At 52.3% G+C, this 13,610-nt stretch overlaps 1 protein-coding gene across 1 annotated transcript in view; it reads right to left on the bottom strand.

Moving 5' to 3' along the window:
* Positions 1–361: 361 nt before the first annotated feature.
* LOC119107988 (metabotropic glutamate receptor 2) overlaps positions 362–13,610 on the bottom strand; it is a gene marked incomplete at its 5' end in the record, with an annotated part of 107,041 nt that continues 93,792 nt past the window's right edge. The window contains 7 exons of the mRNA XM_037231576.1: positions 362–486; positions 688–826; positions 3,633–3,767; positions 8,383–8,687; positions 8,974–9,059; positions 10,161–10,579; positions 11,468–11,576. Coding sequence (XP_037087471.1) covers positions 362–486; positions 688–826; positions 3,633–3,767; positions 8,383–8,687; positions 8,974–9,059; positions 10,161–10,579; positions 11,468–11,576 — 1,318 coding nt within the window. The remainder of the gene's footprint in view (positions 487–687; positions 827–3,632; positions 3,768–8,382; positions 8,688–8,973; positions 9,060–10,160; positions 10,580–11,467; positions 11,577–13,610) is intronic.

Raw genomic sequence — 13,610 nt, 5'->3', positions numbered from 1 at the left:
ACATCTCTCCCGTCGCCAACAGTCACTCATCACCCTGACACCACACGCACTCGCGCGCTGCGCCCGGAGATCTCGGGACGTCGCGGCGCGAGAGTCCGTCCCCAACACTCTCGATGGCGATCTCTCGATCATCTGATCCAGCTCATCAGATGAAAGCGAACAAAAACGGACAAAGAAGTCCCGATCTTCGGCGGCTATTGAGAGCGCTGCGGATCCCCAGATCCACACAATCAGATTCAAACGACTAGATTCCGTTTATCAAGTCCAGATAGTCGGATCCACAGTGTCAGATCAAGACCATGCGAGACCGATCGTCGGATCCTCGCCACATATGATGCATCAGATCCTTACATGCATCGTCTCAGATCCAGATCTCCTCATGCTTTACGATCTGGATATCCTCGGCGGTGCTGAAGAAGGCGCTGGCGCTGCGGCGGACCGACTCGCTCAGCTCCAGACGGTCCAGCATCCGGTCCAGACTGCGGGCTGTCGGCAGCGGCGGCGGCGGCGGCGGCGGCGGCGGGGCGGGTGTGGCCGGCGGAGCGGGCGGGCCGGCCGGGGCGGGCGGCAGGGCGGGCGGGCCGGGCGGGGCGCAGTCGACGCCGCCCCCCGCCGCGTGCCCTCAGCTGGCGGCCGTGGCGGCGGCGGGCGCCAGCAGCGGCGTGCTGCCGTTCGCCGCCACGTCGCCGTCGGCGGCCGCCAGAGCCTTCACGTTCAGTGAGATGGAGGAGACCGGTGCCGAGTTGAGCTGCGTCAGCTGAGAGGTGGCCGTCGGGATCTGCCGTGTGCGCGCGAACCGCATGTTGCCCGTCCGTCCGGCTGAGTTCTGCAACGGCGGGGCGGAGTCAGCACGGTGGGTCAGGTCAAGCGTGAGGGTCAAGTTGGGTCGGAAAGGAGCGGCAGGTCAACTCAGGGTGGCGGGTCATGTCAGGCCGAAGCAGAGCACCATGTCAGGTCAGCGTGGCGGGTCGCGTTAGGTCAGGGTGGAGAATCAGCTCAGGTCAGGTTTGGACGGCCATGTCAGGTGAGGTTGGAGGATCCAGTCATGGTAGAGCGTAAGGTCAAGATGGAGTGTGAGCTCAGGTCAGGGTCAGGTCAGTCAGGTAAGCAGCGTTTGCCTTCGGGAGAGTCAGGTCGTGTGGGGCGCTGATCAGCATTCCCACTCAATGACACTCAACTGTTAAAGGTAAGTCAGTTATCATACAGCGCTTTCTTGTTCACTGGATAGCAAAAAGCAGAACGTTGGTGAATCGTTATCGTATCTTCTGGGCGAGTTACAGCCTTTTGAATACGCCGCTTGGAAGCAATTGGCTTATTCGCGCTTCACAGAATGTCGTTTGCAATTAAACAAGCACATGTTTCAAATTTCCATTCAATTTCCTATCAAGCCCGCATCGATGCAAAGCATTGATCACAAAAACTTTCTATGACAGCTAAGTGCGATAGGATTGATGAGACGCGCTATGAATTTACGGGTCACTCGGCTGCTCTGACGTATCGTCTATTAGCCCGACTGACAAGGCAGCAAATTTCTGGCTAAATTAGGCCCACGGAGCGTTGCCTACGGCTTGGCTAACGGACGGCTATTGGAAGAGCTCCCACGTGGCGGTGAGGGTTATACCCCGGTCGATTCCCTCCTGGACTGGCCGGCGCAAGCGTGCTGGCACCAGCACCGAGCGTGGGAGCCGTCGCAAGGCCGTCCGCCCCGCAGCAAAGGTCGGATTGGTCCGCTGCGCTCGTCAGCACCATGACAAATTACAACAACGCGTGGGCCGGTCCCCAGTCCGCCCCTCCCCCCCGAGCCACCACAGGGCGGGGAGGAGGCTCCGAAACCTCCAAAACGGCAAGAACGGCATTTCAGTCAAGACAAGGTCGGCGGCACGGTGCAGTGTCGTCACAGTGACGTCAGCGCGCCCTGTCCGACCCCGGCCGCGGCCGGCGGCGCACCGCCTGGGGAGAGGCGCGCGACACACGAGCGGCCGGTCGTCTCGCGCTTATGGTGATTGAGCGCGCCCGTTTCCCGCCTCCGACGTCTGTCCCTCATGGGCCCGAGCAAGCGGGCCTGTCTGGACTGGGCCAGATGGCCCGCATTACGACCGCCAGGGCAGGTCTGGCGCTCTCGCAGTGGCAACCACAGACAGCGGAGACACCCGGCACCGAACATCCAACGGTCTCAAATAAAATGCGGGGACCAAGTACGTGACAAATGTTCTACAAGCATAAATCGAAATGTTCTAAAAAGAGCTTTCATACTATGCTGGGCCATAGCAAAACAAAAAACAAAAACAAAATGAAACGGTAAATATGCGATCCCAAACGAAGTGGTAAAATGGGAACAACTATGCTTTTATGATATGTGAAGAAATACTGCTAGCAGACAAAACAAGAAAGGTACGAGGAACATGGCCGCCAACGCAGAGTGTACCGTTCTCGTCCTCATTGAAGGATATGTTCAGCTAAGATCCGCCACCATTCCAACTCACAAATAGTTTCACAGAGTTTTCAGGGACACCTATCAATACACAGGCTTATTTAATGTTATATGGCGGAAGGTGTAGGATTGGTCGTCCAACTGAGCTCTTTTTAACAAATATACATTAAACTATTTGCATCATCATAGCCCTTTTCACGCAAGTATTGTTGGATAGGGATGTCACCTGGTACCAAATATGAAGTGCCAAGAAATCGGATAAGCAGGAGAAATGCCCTGGTTTGTCGTCTCAGAGCTATCAAAATAGGCATAGCTTCCCACTCCGGAGGCCGTTTTGTGTCATTATTCTGTACCTACTCGTCATGTTACGTTTGCGGTACTTAATCCTCTGGTCCCATGGGAGCATATATAAAAACGTAGAGTGACGAATTGGCACATGATGACAGAACAAAACTCTTTCAGAATGAAACTTACCAGGTTTTTTGATTGGTCTGATGGAAGATGATAGATGCGAACTTTTGGTCTATTTTCTGTTAATTTTATAATTGAATGCTTGAGGAATTCGGCGGACCTAATAATGTACAAATAAAATAAACGCTAGCGCAAAAACTGGTACATGTTTAGCCATCACACTGCAGAAAGCACATTCTGGAGCATGTTATGGCAAGCGCAAACCCCATGCATGTCGTGTTTGACCCTATATTGGATATAAACCCGCTTACACAGAGGCATGGTCACTGCGCTGACACCACGCGGTTCCATTCCGTCAAAACAAACCGGATCAGCGTTTAGTCCCGTCGGCACAAACCGGACGGCGTTTAGTTCCGTCGGTACAAACTGGAAAACGTTTAGTTCTGTCGATACAAATCGGACAGCGTTTAGTTCCGTCGATACAAATCGCACAGTGTTTAGTTTCGCTGGTTCAAACCGGAAAACGTTTAGTTCCTGTCGATACAAATCGGACAGTGCTTAGTTCCGTCGATACAAACTGGAAAGCGTTAAGTTCCGTCGATACAAATCGCACAGCGTTTAGTTCCGTCGATTCAAACCGGAAAGCGTTTAGTTACGTCGATACGAATCGGACAGCGTTCAGTTCCGTCGGAGCAAATCAGACAACGAGTCCTGTCTGAGAGCCACCCGGGCGGTGACCGAGCTAATCGGACCCATCCCGCCACTTGATTGGTCACATGGCCGTATTTACCTGATTGGAGGCGCCGGTCTGCCGCACGTTCTTGTAGGGCTGGAAGATGACGATGTAGAGCTTGGGCGTGAAGAGGCAGAGCAGCGCCACCGTGGCGCTGATGGTGACGCAGATGCAGAGACTGGCCAGCTGAACCTGCCGGCAGCGATGGAGAGCGGCTGCACCCATGCTGAATAGAAGGACGACAGGCGACCAGCGGGGATAGCCGGCATGCACTCTGGCGACAGTGTCACACGTGCTCCGGGCGGTCCTTAGCCAGTGCGGCTGGTCTGATGTAATTAAAGGCATGTGTGTTGAACCAACACAAAAGTCAACCCTTACTTTCAGATCCATGTCAACATCAGTTGTATTGCTAGCCAGTGTAGTATGGAGAGAGACGGGATTTGTGATGCTGCTGTTCACACAACTTTTGTGGGATATGTAGTAGATGTTCGCAGGGAACGTGGTGCGTTTCCTGAACTTGAAACTATTCCCCGCGTTTGTTTTATGCCATGCGAGTCTCCGCCTGTTATGTATTCAATTTCACTGCGAGTTGTTTACGAATCCCAGGTTATTGCCCACAATAAATACAAATGAATGCAAGCGCTCCCTTCTGCCGCTGCGCCAGGTGTCAAGCCTAAAAGTAAGTGGTCCACAAAGCGCCCGCACACGCCCACCCAAGCGCAGCAAATAGCAGACGCGTAACTCACACCCCGACGTGCGCTGCCACGGTGTACGTCGCGCGCGTGACGCCGGTCCGCCTTCTTGGCGGCTAAACGGAGCACTAAATAACGAGGTGTCCTGCTAACGGTTATGGATGAACCCCGCGCACGTCCAATACCAATGTGCAAAGGACCGCACGCTTTGGGGCTGCTTTATGCTCAAAGGGAGTCTTGTTTGTCTTAAGTTCAGCACGACGTACGCTTTGCTACAATAGCGGGCATCAATTCGTTCTCCCGTGTGGAGTAGGCGGCACCCCACGCAAAGTGAAAAAGGAAAGCACGTGTCGGTAATCCTCCCGAAAATGCGAAGCGATCGCATCAAAGTGTACGAAGTCAGAATAACAGATCAACAAGTGAGACGAATGGTCAAATGAAATGCTGCCTGTCATTTCGTCAGCTTTTCCAGAGTTGTATTTTTCATCAAAACAAGTTGCCCTTTTCGTGTCAAATGTGTTGCCTCATATGCGCTCCAAGTCGGAGAGGATGCTTTTGCCGTTCGGTTATATTCTGGAGAAAGACGTTAAAAACGATTAAAGCTTTGAGATTTAATGGGCCTCAGCTTTCGGTAACTGATGACAAGCCGCGTACCACACGGAAGAATATTACCAAACAGTCTAATGATTCATTATCCTTCTGAGTGGTTGGCATGTTGTGAATTCCCAGGCCGCTTCGTTTCTTTGGACAGGCCATCCATTATCGCAGCTGCCGAGAAAAGCAAATTGCAAGCTTACTTAATGCTTAGAGACAGAAAGTCTGAGTTAAAGCTTCTCAAAAGCCCCGTGAAACATTTCGAAAGTGGAGAAAGGCCAAGCCGTAAATTATCATGCCGGAGAAAGATAAACGTAGAGCTAGAAACTTTAAGCGTGACAAATGTCCACTGTGTTCTTCACTTTCAATAGCGTAACTGGCATGAGCACCTGGTCCAATGCCTCAAATTTATCCAATTTTGGACCAAGTTGAGCCGGGGTACAGACACTTGCAAGAACGGATATGCGGACTGCAAGGATTCAAAAATGCAAGACATGGTAGCCGATCAGTGACATGGTCGACGTGTGTTCATGAGTCAACTGATTGGGTTCAGGTATGTGTCAGCTTCGAGCTGGGACGTGGACGGCTGCGCAGTGCTGTGAGTGGCATGTCCAGCCGCACAGATCGCCTTCCATCTTAGGGAGTCGCCATGAAAGAGAAATCAGAATAAAGGCAATGTTATCGTGATTCAGGCTTGAGCTGTGTGCTAGTTGTAAATGACCAAGTGTTTTAAATCAGAATATTTCAGCTCAAACCCTTTATGATCAAAGAATTCGCATTACAAAAATGAACGTAAAACCAGCGTCGTCTGCAGCATAAAGGTCGTCTCACCGACAGACTTTGGCTCTAGTTTTGGCACTCAACAAACTCGAAAACCAGCTGTTTCCGATCAAAGAAGCACTACAAAGTGTTTACCATCCGCACATAATGCTTTCTTCTCGACGGAGAGGAAGGCCCGAACCTGATTACATTCACGACTTCAAAAGGAACGAGCACAGTCACGCTCCTATGCAGCGGAATCGAATAGGCAGGATCCACCTAAAATACATCAACACAACGCATTAACTTCACCCACATTCTCTGCGCTTCCATCGACCGACGGCCCTATTCAACAGCTATTCCAGTCGGACGGGGGCACAGTGGATGGATGCATTAGACTCTGACGGGCCAGGCCAAGTTTGGGAGCCAGTTGAACTGGCCAATAACTTGGGGCGCACTTCAGGCCCGATCGACACCGACGCTGTGCGCCAGCAGGGGGGCGCTTGCTGTCCAGCCGACTCAACTTGGCCGCCAACTTCCCGAAAGGCTGCCCTCTCGCCGCCGAGCTGTTCAAGGAAGCGCCATCTGGCACTGGCGCGCGTTTTTCGCTTATCTGAGTCGGCAGGCGAAATGTCGACTTTGAACAAAGCGGTCGAGGGCTGGTAAGTTATACCGACGTCATCTGCAGTGTGAAGTTGCCATGCATTAGTTAGAATGTGCACACATTGTGACTCGGACATCAAAGCAAGCAAAAGTATTCGGTGTTTTTTGCGGAACATCTCACATAGGGGTGGTACGCTGACAGTTCAAACATCTCATTAGGCTCGTCGAGGTTTTGCATTCTGAGGTGGGAGAGATTCGTGCCATGCCTCTGCTTATCCTGTCATCCGATCGCATCCTTTTCCTTCAGAAGCGGACGAAATTTAGAAATATGGGAAAAGAATGGAGGCGTTCTTTCAACACGTTTAGGCCACTTTCCACAATTATTATCTAGCTTTTTACATCGTAACGCCGTACTAGACAAAGCTCCATAAAATTAGCCCATACCGTTTGCCAAAATGTGCGCAAGTTGACATCAGTAACAAAGCTACTTTGTTAACGAACAGGTGGCACACTGGGTCTGGTTTCTATGTTATGGTACTGTGTTTAAGGCTCATATAGTGAGCCAATGGGCTGGGTGCCGGGGTTTTCCATGCTTGCATTATTCACTGGACGCGTTTCGTTTATAGCTTATGGTTTGGACTGTACTGTTCTTGGGACATGCATTTGCCAGCAAGGGTGGACTTGCTTTCTGTCTTAAATTTACGACAAAGGTACCATTGCCGTCCATAGCCCTACCATAAGCGTCTCCTTTTCAACGTCGGCTGTACAGCTTTTTAACTTGCCTATTTCAGCCAGTCCCTCCTGGCGTATTTCACGTGATCTATAATTAGTGTCGCTTAGTAACAACAAGTGACAGTCATCTACGAGTAATAGTCTGAAAGAAACCGTAAAAATATAAGCCAATTATGATCCTGAGACAGCATACCACACTGCCCATTTGTTGATATAATTTTGCAAAACGAGACCTTTGTCGTCATACCGGGCTATGGAAAGTGCTGGCTATCATTCTTTTTTTTTGGTGTCAGTGATGCTGGAGGAACAAACAGTAGCTTTCAGCATTCCCGAATCACATTAACAAAATCGCGTTCAGCACTGCGTCGTATGCTCCCAACCATCTGATCGGTCACAGGTCAGGAATGAAACACAGACTGAGGTGGGCGAGGCCCAGCTGGATCCAGTCGTATCACAGCAGGACCCACAGCCTTCTCACCGGTGGCGCTGCCCTCACCTTGCACCCGGATCCAGCCATATCACAGCAGGACCCACAGCCTTCTCACCGGTGGCGCTGCCCTCACCTCGCACCCGGATCCAGCCGTATCACAGCAGGACCCACAGCCTTCTCACCGGTGGCGCTGCCCTCACCTCGCACCCGGATCCAGCCGTATCACAGCAGGACCCACAGCCTTCTCACCGGTGGCGCTGCCTCACCTCGCCCGGATCCAGCCGTATCACAGCAGGACCACAGCCTTCTCACCGGTGGCGCTGCCCTCACCTTGGCCCGGATCCAGCCGTATCACAGCAGGACCCACAGCCTTCTCACCGGTGGCGCTGCCCTCACCTTGCGCCCGGATCCAGCCGTATCACAGCAGGACCCACAGCCTTCTCACCGGTGGCGCTGCCCTCACCTTGCGCCCGGATCCAGTCATATCACAGCAGGACCCACAGCCTTCTCACCGGTGGCGCTGCCCTCACCTTGCGCCCGGATCCAGTCATATCACAGCAGGACCCACAGCCTTCTCACCGGTGGCGCTGCCCTCACCTTGCACCCGGATCCAGCCGTATCACAGCAGGACCCACACTTCTCACCGGTGGCGCTGCCCTCACCTTGCCCGGATCCAGCCGTATCACAGCAGGACCCACCTTCTCACCGGTGGCGCTGCCCTCACCTTGCGCCCGGTCCGGATCCAGCCATATCACAGCAGGGGCCACAGCCTTCTCACCGGTGCCACCGCCCTCACCTTGCACCCGGATCCAGCCGTATCACAGCAGGGACCACAGCCTTCTCACTGGCGCCACCGCCGTCACCTTGCACCCGGACCCAGCCATATCACAGCAGGACCCACAACCTTCTCACCGGTGGCGCTGCCCTCACCCTGCACCCGGATCCAGCAGTATCACAGCAGGACCCACAGCCTTCTCACCGCTGCTACCGTCCTCACCTTGTACTCGTTGTGCGTTGTAAAGTAGATGGGCACAAACGCCAGCCACACGATACACGTGCTGTACATGGTGAAGCCGATGTACTTGGCCTCGTTGAAGTTCTCCGGGATCTTGCGCGTCTTGAAGGCGTACCAGGTACAGAGCACGATCATGACCATGTTGTAGCCGAGTGAGACGACCTGCGAGAGGCTGCTGATGCCGCAGGTCAGCACGGCCGTTCGACGGTTCGGGTACACTTCCTTGGTGGACGGGCGCTCCAGGATCAGCCAGACGATTATGCCGATCAGCTGAATGGACACCATACCTGAGAACGGTGACGGCCAGACCTGAGAACGGTGGCGGCCAGACCTGAGAACGGTGGCGACGGTGCTGCAGGCAAGCTGGTTGCAAACAAAAGACACCCCTGACCAAGGTTGTGCATGTTGGTGGAGATGCGTCCGCGGACACCAGTAAGCAACCTTTCTTTGGGATGTGGCTTCACTTTTGCAACGTGGCTGACACGCTTGATCTATTCCGCCGACGGGCCGGAAAGCCACGAGCACAGCGCCGACTGCGCCAACGTAGGTCAAATCCCTGACTAGGTCACTTACCGAAGCAGATGGCAATCTGCGAGCGTGGAGAGGTGTACGAAGGCCGTTTTATGCTTTTCATCCCCATGTTGAAAATTCGAGATATTCTGCAGGCGGAAGTTCCGAGAAACTGAGTCAACTTAAGGTCTCAGTCATATGGATCACATGTCAATTATATCGATTTGCGCATGTTGGACACCGGACAATGCACAAAAGCCAGATATGTCGGAATGCACCATGTCGGATACGAACAATCAATCCTCCTGGTTTTACTCCGAGGAATATGGCTATTATCGCTGTCTTATCTACGTGAATAATGTTCCTAGCAAAAGCACTTAACTTACGCAATGCGCAGTGCATCAAATCCGAAATGCATCTTGAGGTCAGCAATGTGAGGTTTCTTTTTACTTACTGCACGCTATGCACGCATAAGTTTTGAAATTAGCACAGGTAACGAGCCTGGGGAGGTCACACAAAATATAAGACCAAAATTTGAAATTGAGCACCCAATTTCTGCCAGAAGTGCTCATCTGAGCCCTATGCAATCGCTGTCGCCTGGCTGCTTGAAATGTGACCGGTTCAGCGCGAGTTAGCGCAACCGATACGGTCTCGTCAATGTGGATGGACACCGTTTGAAGACCACTGACACTAACTATGTTATATTGTGAGATCCTTCTGCGGTCAGAAGGAAATTAGATTCATTTATTATCATAACGGGTCCGTTGTGCTAGCGTTACAAGAGGCCAACCGAAACCAGGCTGCCAGATGAGAAGCCAGAGTTTTCGTAAGTGGTGCTCATTTAGATCTAAGCGAGATAGAATAATTAGTGTTAAAATAGCAGAACCCATTTTCTCCGGCAGCCCACTTCTCAACTCTACAAACTTTCTTCATCAAGGAGAATGTTTTTTAGACCCAAAGGAATCACGACGAAACGAGCCAAAATGGGATACGGTTACGCATCTGCATATTGGGAAGTATTACACGTAAATTCCACATCACCTTTAACATCCTGTCCATGGAAACCACGTGACAATACCATGCAAAACTTAACAACCAGCCGATCTCTCTACATAGCACCAATGCCGATAAAAACGTTGCACACGAGAAATGACACCGTGGATCCACTTGCTTATTCACACCACTGACAAGCAGGGCCACCCAAGCCTTACTGGACCACCAGCATGACAGCCCAGTCGTGGGCGGCGCACCTGTTGGTCTTGGTGAGCAGAGCGCTGTAGCAGATGTTGAGGCAGAGCCCGAGTCCGATGCGGAGCAGCGTGCAGGACACCACCGTCGGCTTCATCAGGATGATGAACGTCATGGCGTAGCAGACGACGATGCCGCAGAGCAGGACGTAGCACAGCTCGCGGCCGGACGCCTTGATGACGGGCGTGTTGTTGAAGCGCAGGAACACGGCGATGGTGCACAGCGTGACGACGATGCCCAGGCTGCTGAATACGACGGGCACAATGGCCCAGCCGGAGCTCCAGACCATGTACTCGGCCGTCAGCCGGTAGCAGGAGCGGTAGTCCTCGGTCGGCAGGAAGCCCATCGGACACTCGACGCACGTGTCGTTGTCGATCCGGTCGCCCTCCGGGCACTTGACGCAGCTCCAGCAGCAGGCATCCTGCCGGAAACGGCCATTTCCGGTCATCGCGGTTCCGCTGGTGACGCGCTCAGGCGGCCTGTGCTGTGTGCTTCCCCCATCCAGTGCGGACGAATATGCATGACGCGGAACAGCAATCGGTTTGAGGCGAGCGGGCGGCGAGCTCGACTTGCTGACGTTATTTCTGTTTTCGTTCGGCTCGGAGCGCCCTGAGCCCATCGAAATCGGGTTGTCTGCGCTAGCAGTAAGTCTTTGATCGAAGGGTAATCATTGATAACAGAAGTTCCTGATTTTATTTTCGCCTCGAAGCCGCAGGAACATGTATCGCTTTGTAGCAGAACGTCTGAATAATTGATATCCAATAACCGTCCATCTGAGCTGTCAAAAACGGCGATGCATCATAGCGCAGTCTTACGTGCAGAATATGGTGCCTGTGGAACCAGCCGACGGTTTCTAACCCAGACTGTGAAAAGGTTTGAACAGCACGGCACAAATTTCCAAATAAAAGTATCCAAGTAAGCGTATCCAAATTAATGTCATACATGATTTGTGTGATAACATGCCACCTGACTACTCACGATGATTTTTATCGTTACACACAAGTTACAATTTTATACCGATTGCAAGCTACACTAAGATTTGCAAATGGTTACAGCGAGTTGTAAACTCCGTGCATAAGGTCAGATTCAGATCTGACATTCATGTTGAAATGGCTTGGCATAACCTCAACTCAGCAAAATTCCACATGATCTCACCTCGAAAAACAAGCCACGTAACATCCGACCGTTTCTCAAGTGATCTGATTTAGTTCAGGAAACCGCCCTGACTCCGATAACAGTCAGTCTCTGAACATCTGCATAGACGCATGCTGCAACTCAACATCCGCAGTCTAGCGGTGTTTCCACTCACTTGATAGTTTCGGATCTTGCCCAAAGGGCACGGCGTGCTGCAGATGGAGGAGGGAGTCGTGTTCGTGTCTCCGCGCCACTTCATCTTGCTCGTGCTCAAGTTGTTCAGACTGGAGGCGGATTGGATGGCCGGGTAGAGCGCGGCCGGCACACGAGCCATCGCGACCGTGATAGGGGCCGCGTTGTAGCGTTTACAACGATGCTGAATGCCAGAGTACATTGTTGGGTTGAAAGCAGTTTTAATCTAATTTTGCACTGCAGTGAACATTCCTGTGACAATGAGCCAGCGCGATTCAAAGCGCTAATGGTGGCATCGACAGTGTAGTGGTTACAGAACAGAGCATGTTCTGCAGCGGAATATATTGAAGCAAGTAGCAGATGTGATGAAACAGGCTCACTTATAACTGTTGTTATATTTTGAAGCGGGAAAAGACTGCCGCAGACAGCACGCTTCCTCTGCTCAGTAAATATGCTCCACAATCATCATTGTTTGATTACGTTATTCTACCTTGCACAAGCTTGATTGAGAGGCAATTGACGGCCGTCATATCTGGAAACCATGATCACGAACGACAGACATAAACGACTCGAGAATTGTGTTTTTGTTGACCTTCATCGCCGCATGGCTAATGGAATAGCAGGATTTGAATGGCGTTGGTATGGCGCCATGAATGTCTGAAGGGCTTTAGATTGGCCCCCGAAAAAGTATGCACATGCTAACGGGCATACACCTCAGCAATTAAAGAGTTTAGGATCTTAAGAAGGTAGTCGTGCGTCTGGGAAACCAGATGTATGGGGCTCGATTCCCGCGGTGCCCAACCTTCCTGCCGCGGTGAGAGGCAGGCGACGTCGTATGGCACTCGACAGATGAGTGCGTCGCTAAGCACGCACACACGCACACAAGCCGGTGACATGCCGATCGGAAAATATCGTTGGCGTCCAGATCTGAAGAACTTTGATGGGATATTCAGCACGAACCCTATGAAGTCCCATCACATTTAAACTATGCATGTAACACATCAGCAGCTCAGCGACATAACAACGGCGCTCTCTCCCACCCTCCTCCGCCCCACCGTATCACCCGTTCCACATCGTCAGCGGGTGGCAAAACGCGCACGCTGGCAAACAAGCGGCGACACGCGCCGGGCCGACCATGACCGCGGCCGGCCAGCGCCCGATGCCTCCGGCGCCGCCCTGACCCGGCCCAGTCGGGTCGGTCGCCCCCAGACAGCGGCCGGAAGGCGGCTGGCACCCGTCGCGGGGCGGGTGGCTGCGGCCTGTCAGCACAGACGCCGTCACGCCGCACCCCTGACAGCGCGCCGCCACGACATACGGGGTGATAGGTCATATGTCGAGCGGCTGAAATGTCGCGCTCTGTTGTCCGCTGATGGGACGTTTCGAGGATGTGCGGAATGTGGATCGCGGTGCGTCGTGCCAACCGCTTTGGCGGTGCTGGCGGGGATGCTGGAGAAGGTCTCGAAGACAGATAAATCAGTAAATACATCATACAACGTCCCTTGGCCGCCTCACGTACGCATCGACATTCATGACTTCGATGTTGTTAAAATGATAAATGGTAATGATTTTTGTTCTGTTTTGTTTTTGAACGGCACAAAGAACCGATGTCCAACGTCCTTGTTAAGCTATTTGTGCCACTTAAAAATTTGAGATTTAAAAACTTTCACCTTTAAGATATCCCAAACATACTTTCACGTAGACTAACACGGGGTTTTAGCATCACGGATGGAATAATCGTGCGGACTGTCGGGACCTTGTCTGTCGCATTAGTAATACACGACGCTTCTGGCGGCTAACTCCTCAGCGGTTTCCAGGTGATATGGAGTCCTGAGAGCGACTGGATGACGTTTTAATTTCAGTCACATGCACGTCAAAACCCGGTTTTTCTCTTGGGATCTATTGGGATTCGAACTGAGTCTTCTGATAACAGAACAACACTCTGCGAACTGTGCTATCCGAGAAGTACAAGAGAACCTGACATCTTGATCACCTGTCTCCATAACACCTGATGACGGCGGGAGAATGAACTGGCCGAAACGTTGTACACATGATAGCACAACAGACGAGGACGGTAGTCCAACCAACAATTCCATTGATCTTTTCTATACTATCTTCGATTATCCGTT

The sequence above is a fragment of the Pollicipes pollicipes genome, unplaced genomic scaffold (assembly GCF_011947565.3).
Source record: "Pollicipes pollicipes isolate AB1234 unplaced genomic scaffold, Ppol_2.1 Scaffold_6686;HRSCAF=7923_pilon_pilon_pilon, whole genome shotgun sequence".
Taxonomy (NCBI): Eukaryota; Metazoa; Arthropoda; class Thecostraca; order Pollicipedomorpha; family Pollicipedidae; genus Pollicipes; species Pollicipes pollicipes.
The sequence above is the reverse complement of the archived record's forward strand: the minus strand, read 5'-3'. Positions and strand labels throughout refer to the sequence as shown.